Here is a 6,646-nt window from a genome sequence, read left to right as displayed (position 1 = left end):
TGTGGTGCTGAGGAATCGAACCCAGGGCCTCAGGCATGCAAGGCAAGCGCTCTACCACTGAGCCACCTTCCCAGCCCCTTGTGAGACTCTTTTTCTCCATCTAATCACCAAAATAAAATCCAGAAGTGGTGCTAGAGCTCAAATGGTATAATGCTAGTCTTGAGCAAAAAGGAGCTAGGGTTCAAGCCCAGGACTGGCAAAAGAAAAAGAAAAATGACCTTGGGAAAATGTCACTTTGGTGTATGTAAAGTATGAAGTGCCTGCAGAGTATCCACACAGCAGTGTCAGGGAGGTAGAGGAACACTTTTGTAGCTTAAGAGAATGAGACTGGCCTACAGGATTTGGGAATTGTGAACATAACATTGGTGCCAAAGGATGTGGGGCCAGGTGAGATCTTCCAGACTGAGAGCATGAGAGTGAAGAAATAGGAGCTGTGAGCTTGAGCAGGGTGGCAGAAAGAACACAAGAAAGTGAGCCAGGAAAGAAATAGCCAGAAAGATAAGACACCAGAAGGATGCAGATAGGAGTGAAGGAGGGTAAAATCGAGGGTAATTGACAAGTTTCAGGTTTGACAACTGAGTGAGTAGTGTCAGTCCGGGAGATGTGTGTAGATGGGGAGGTGCTTTTGAGCCTTCTAATGGGAATATGAGCTGACATTTTGGCCAATGGTGCCTAGCCATTCCTTACCACAGTGTACATTCCTGACTCTCAAATATAGACTTTGGGGAGTCAAAAACATATAGGGTGAAATAAGTCAAATATTTGCCCAGCACACACTATAGGCATTTTCCTAGGTGCTAGGGCTATACCTGTGAGCAGGACCCTGCCTCCTGCTCTTGCAGCATACACTATGTAGGGGAGAACAGACATCAGACAGGTTAACATAGAAGGGGTTAGGAAATGTGGAAAACACTTTTTTTTTTTTTTGGTTGCACATGGAGCTTGAACTCTGGGCCTGAGCACTGTCCCTGAGTTCTTCAGCTCAAGGTGAGTGCTCTACCACTTGAGCCACAGCGCCACTTCCATTTTTTTTTTCTGGTAGTCAATTGTAGATAAGAGTCTCATGGAGCTGGGTGCTGGTGGCTCAAGCCTATAATCCTAGCTACTCAAGAGGCTGAGATCTAAGGATCACAGTTCAAAGCCAGGCTGGGCAGAAAAGTCTGTGAGACTCTTTATCTCCAGTAAACCACTAGAAAACCAAAAGTGACACTGTGGCTCAAGTGGTAGAGTGCTAACCTTGAGCTGAAGAGCTGAGGGACAGCACCCAGGCCCAGAGTTCAGCCCACGACTGACACAGACTTTCCTGCCTGGGCTGGCTTTGAAATGCAATCCTCAGATTTCAGCCTCCTGAGTAATTAGGAATACAGGCGTGAGCCACCAGCCCCCAGCTTGGAAAACACTTTATAGGTATCTTAGTCAGGAAATGTCTCTCTGAGGAGGAAACATTTGAGTAGAATCTTGGAGATATCGATGGGGTATAGGCAGGAAGACAGCAGACAGGGAAGAGCAGGAGGAACAGCGAGAGGGCTGGGAGCAGGAGTGGAGTAAGCAAGGGGGAAATGATGAAGTTGGTAGCCTGATCTTAGGCTCAGAGGCTGGAAAGTCTTCTAAAACAGCCCTGGATGCTGGAAGGACAGGAAGTAGCAGAAGAGAATCAGAACAAGCCTTTCCCTTCCATATAGGCCCCAGAGCCAGGGGGGGAAAGCAACCTTTTGTGCAGAGGGTGAGTGGCTTCTTCTGGGTGGAGGAAGGGAAGTGCTAGATCCTGAGCTCTGCTCCTTCAGAGAGGGGTCTGGACAATGGGTCCCTTGTGATTTGACTTGGGGGCCAAGTGGCCCTCTTAGTGACAAGATTCTTTAGCCAAGAGGCATGTGACCCTAAGGCCTTGGCTTCTTGTTATAGGGTCTGGCTGGCTGCTGGGGTGTGGGATGGAGTTGGAGAGGTGGGGAGGGGGCTACTGCCCTCTGGAGACAGTGCCCAGGCCTCTCTTGAGTTGGAAGAGGCGGAGGTGGGTGGCAGAGGGAGTTGAGGCTGTGCTTGGGGGAACTGGCAGGACAACCATCAATAGAGGGTCCCACCCCTGGCTGGGAGGGAGGAGCTAAAGCCCTGGGGTCCAGTAAGCAGAGACAAGCAGAAGAAGACCTAGCCATCCTTTTGTCTGTCTTGTGTCCCTTCAGAAGAGGAGAGAGCATGGAGTTGGAAAGGATTGTCAGTGCAGCCCTCCTTACCTTTGTCCAGACACACCTCCCAGAGGCCGACCTCAGGTAGGAACACCAAGAAGGGCCTTACTAGGCCCAGAGTTGTTACTGCCAGGCAGAAGTATGGGCAGCTAATAAAAAGACTGATAGAAGCACTCAGCCCTGGCTGTTTCAGAAGTGAGGAGGATTGATTTTAATCTAGTGAGATGAATTTACCTCTCATCTTGCCCTTGTTACTTTCACTGGACAGATGGAACCCCAAACTGAGGGAGTGGGGGAGAGGGGATACTCTGGCCTCAAGGATTGAGGTTTGATTAATGGAGTGTCTAGGTGGGCTGCTGGAAATATCCAGTGACTTATCCAGGGTCTGTTCTGTCCTCTTCCTGCAGTGGCTTGGATGAGGTCATTTTCTCCTATGTGCTTGGTGTCCTGGAGGACCTGGGACCCTTAGGCCCCTCAGAAGAGAACTTCGATATGGAGGCCTTCACTGAGATGATGGAGGCCTATGTGCCTGGCTTTGCTCACATCCCTAAGTAAGGCCTGGCGGGGACCAAAAGGAGGGTCTTGGCTGGTTGGAGGATGGAATAGACAGAGTGGTCTTCTCATGACCTTTTTCCTTTCAGAGGCACAATAGGGGACATGATGCAGAAGCTGTCAGTACAGCTGAGTGATGCCAGGAACAAAGGTGAGTCTGGTGCTCTGGCACTTGGGAGATTCATAGCCCATCCCCCAAAGTCCTAGCAAACCTGATGCCCTCTCTCCCTCTTTAAGAGAACCTATACCCACAGAGCTCCTATGTCCAAAGTCAGGTGTCTATCTCTCCAGAGCCCTTGCAGCAGCCGGAAGAATGCAATGAAGATACCAGGTCTCCTGCTGCAGCTGGGGATACCCAAAATGAGGTAGTGGGGGAGGTACCAGTGAGGAGCCTTGGGAATGGGAAAGGATGGGAAGGGAAGAAGTGGGGCCTCTTGTCAACATTTGTATCCACAGGCGGCTGGCAATGAGGAGGAGCTGCTGCCAGGGGTGGATGTGCTCCTGGAAGTGTTCCCTACCTGTTCAATGCAGCAAGCTCAATGGGTGCTGGCCAAAGCGCGAGGGGACTTGGAAGAAGCTGTGCAGATATTGGTAGAGGGCAAGGAAGGGCCTCCAGGCTGGGATGGCCCCAATCAGGTATCCTGTCCCGGCCCTGGCTTCCAGCCATGTGGCCTCAGCTACAGTCAATCTTGATATTAAATCCACACTCCTTCCTATCCCCATCTGTTTCCCTTGCTGGTGCCACTGGGTCTAGCTTAAGCTTCCCCTCTCTTCAGGACCTACCCAGGCGTCTCCGAGGCCCCCAAAAGGATGAGTTGAAATCCTTCATTCTTCAGAAGTGAGTCTGGACTGGGCTGGGCTGAACCCTAGAGGGTCTTCCTTGGGGTGGCCGGAGCTTTACCCAGCCAGTTTTTGGCAGGTACATGATGGTGGATAGCGCGGAGGATCAGAAGATTCACCGACCCATGGTTCCTAAGGAGGTAAAGGGCTGGGATCGCTGATGACGTGGAGTTGGTAGGTTGGCTTCTGGCTTCTGTTGCTCACTGCCTGATTGTCCAACAGGCTCCCAAGAAGCTGATCCGATACATCGACAACCAGGTAGTAAGCACTAAAGGGGAGCGATTCAAAGATGTTCGGAACCCTGAGGCTGAAGAGATGAAGGCCACGTACATCAACCTCAAGCCAGCCAGGAAGTACCGCTTCCACTGAGGCACTTGCCGGACTCTGCCTGAGCCTTCCAGATCCTAGAGGTCTGCAAGAGCTGACTCCTCCACAGAGGGGCTTCCCTTACCTCTGACCCCCTTCTCTGAATACCCTACTTCCTGGCTCCATAGTGTTGACCTACTCTTGGAGCTGCCTCCACAGGCACAGTAAAGTGGCTCAGGGAAGGTGTGAGCTCTCTCTCTGGTCATTTCTGCTGCAGGGTTGGGATACTATGCCTATCTGACCTTATTTCTCCAACCTCACATCCCCTGTCACCAATGGCAGACCAGCCAAGAGAGGGCAAAAAGCTCTTTATTTGAAGTTTCAGGGTAGGCAAGATACTGGCCTCTTCCAACAGGTCCCCACAGTTTAATTTCCTACAGCTCAGTGTTAGACCTCAGCCACACAGTCCAGCTGTGCACCCACCGGCAGAAGGTTGTATCAGACCTGCAGGTTGACAAAGGGTGCGAAGCCTGCCATGTCCTGCAGCAGCACCAGGGCCTGGTGCAGTGGTGGTTCCACGTCGATGTCCACACCCCGCTTCCTCAAGCGGCTCAGGCTGGGCTCGGCCACATGGTGGCAGTGCCGTACCCTCAGAGAGCGCAGTGCTGGGCAGTATTCTGCCAATGTCCTGAGGGGAGGAGTGAGGTAAAGCTAAGAGGCCGGCCTCCACACTCCAGAAGGGCCCAGCCCCACTCAGTCTCTGGCTGCCTCCAGCCAATTCCAGTTTAGGGCATGTCCAGTTTAGGGCATACTTTTTCTTGTCTCTTAGAGGGATCCTGCTCTTAGCTCCACCCATGACTGCAGGATTTTCCTCCTCTTGAAGAAATTCAAGAAAAAGCCTTCCTCTGTGCAATTGCCCAATGTGTAAATATTGGTTCAAAAATTTAAAAACTGGCTGAGCCCAAGTGTCTCATGCCTGTAATCTTAGCTACTCAGAAAGCTCAGACTAGCCGGGTGCTGGTGGTTCACGCGTGTAATCTTCGTTACTCAGGAGACTGAGATCTGAGAATCACAGTTCAAAGCCAGCCCGTGATGCTCTTATCTCCAATAAACAACTAGAAAACTAGAAGTAGCGCTGTGGCACTGGCCTTAAGCTGAAGAGCTGAGGGGCAGCGCCCAAGCCCAGAGTTCAAGCTCCACAGCCAAAAAAAAAAAAAAAAGGCTGAGACTTGAGGATGGAGGTTTAAAGCCAGCTGGGACAAGAAAATTCGTGAGACTCTTAACTCCAACTAATGACAAAAAAAAAAGTCGGAAGTGGTGCTATGACAAGTGGTAGAGTGCTAACATTGAGTAAAAAGAGCTCAAGGACAGCTCCTAGGCTCAGAGTTAAGTCCCAAGACCTACCAAAAAAAAAAAACTTTCGGGACTGGGACAGTGGCTTAGTTGTAGAGTGCTTGCCTTGCATGCATGAGGCACTAGGTTCCATTCCTCAGCACCATATAAACAGAAAAAGCTGGAAGTGGCACTGTGGCTAAGTGGTAGAGAGCTTACCTTGAGCTGAAGAGCTGAGGGACAGTGCCCAGGCCCAGAGTTCAAGCCCCATCACGCACACACAGTTTAAAAACTGAACTCTAGGCTGGGAATGTGGCTTAGTGGTAGAGTGCTTGCCTAGCATGCATGAAGCCCTGGGCTCGATTCCTCAGTACCACATACACAGAAAAAGCCAGAAGTGGAGCTGTGGCTCAAGTGGTAGAGTGCTAGCCTTGAGCAAAAGAAACTCAGGGACAGTGCCCAGGCCCAGGACTGGAAAAAAAAAAAAAAAAACAACTGAACCCTTGCTTAGATAGTCCTAGAGTTTCTGTTCTTAGTGCATAGCGTGTGGTGACTACGGCCAGTTCCTACCTAACACCGGGGTCTGAGCGGCCTCTTCCCCACCCCCCACCCCTACCTCCCCCGCAGGCCCAGGCACCTGATGCTATCGCTTCCTACTCGGAGGCAGCCAGTGAGGTCGAGGTGCTCTAGTTTCGGGCAGTTCCGAGCTAATTCCTGGACTGCGGCATCGCCAACGTTGGCGTTGACCGCCAGCGAGAGGCTGCGGAGGCCCGCACCACGCCTCTGCGCCAGGTACACGATGGCTTCGTCCTTGAGCTGCCGGCAGGCAGTGAGATCCAGCTCCTCCAGGGCGGGGCAGCGGTCGGCTAGGCCACGTAACGCCAACCCGTCCACCCAGTCACAGTGCGCAAGCGACAGGCGCTGCAGACGGGGGCAGCCCCCAGCCAGCATCCGAAGCGCATGGCGGCTCAGTTGCCCGCAGCCAGCCAGCGACACGTTCCGCAGCTGCGGATTCCGCGCCAGTACCGGCACCAGGTCTTCGTCCGATAGCCATTCGTGACACGGAGCCAGCGCCAGCTCCTGCAGCAATTCTGTGTCCCGAAGTAACCGGACCAATGCGGCCCGTGGGATCTGCGGACCCACCTGCAGGCAGAGAGGCACCGGGACAGACACTACCTATCCACCCCGAAGTTTTCCTACTCTTGGGGCTTGCCGCCTGCCCTCCCCAGAGAGCCTCCGTGGCCCCTTGGAGCAGCCGCTCCAGTATTCGCCCTTTTGGAGTACTCCATGCTATGTGGATCGCTTCTCCTGCAGCCCGAATGGGGAAGGACTTGCAGTGGAGCCGGGGGCTGCACCAGAAGCTGCACAGGGGTGGTACCCCGATGGGACACCCCGATGGGACCGGGCTCCACCCCCCTCCACTCAACCCCCCCCCC

At 52.8% G+C, this 6,646-nt stretch overlaps 2 protein-coding genes across 3 annotated transcripts in view; one reads left to right on the top strand and one right to left on the bottom strand.

The window, feature by feature from the left end:
* The first annotated feature begins 2,180 nt into the window (after positions 1–2,180).
* Cuedc2 (CUE domain containing 2) lies at positions 2,181–4,127 on the top strand. 2 transcript variants are annotated; one of them, XM_013017635.1, is made up of 8 exons: positions 2,181–2,264; positions 2,588–2,731; positions 2,822–2,883; positions 3,024–3,097; positions 3,189–3,368; positions 3,509–3,570; positions 3,652–3,712; positions 3,795–4,127. In XM_013017635.1, exons 1-8 carry the CDS (start codon positions 2,191–2,193, stop codon positions 3,939–3,941), a joined length of 804 nt encoding a protein of 267 aa, XP_012873089.1. In that variant the 5' UTR covers positions 2,181–2,190; the 3' UTR covers positions 3,942–4,127. The 2 variants fall into 2 exon arrangements, with proteins under 2 accessions (XP_012873089.1, XP_012873088.1); XM_013017634.1 differs by having other exon boundaries at positions 2,970–3,097.
* A 102-nt stretch (positions 4,128–4,229) lies between these two features.
* The window catches only part of Fbxl15 (F-box and leucine-rich repeat protein 15), a 5,807-nt gene continuing 3,390 nt past the window's right edge, over positions 4,230–6,646 (bottom strand). The window contains exons 3-4 of the mRNA XM_013017593.1: positions 5,848–6,386; positions 4,230–4,566 (exon numbers count right to left, since the gene is read on the bottom strand). Coding sequence (XP_012873047.1) covers positions 4,377–4,566; positions 5,848–6,386 — 729 coding nt within the window. The 3' untranslated portion in view covers positions 4,230–4,376. The remainder of the gene's footprint in view (positions 4,567–5,847; positions 6,387–6,646) is intronic.

This window comes from Dipodomys ordii, unplaced genomic scaffold, assembly GCF_000151885.1.
Source record: "Dipodomys ordii isolate 6190 unplaced genomic scaffold, Dord_2.0 Scaffold36, whole genome shotgun sequence".
NCBI lineage: Eukaryota > Metazoa > Chordata > Mammalia > Rodentia > Heteromyidae > Dipodomys > Dipodomys ordii.
This window is presented reverse-complemented; position numbering and strand designations above follow the sequence as displayed.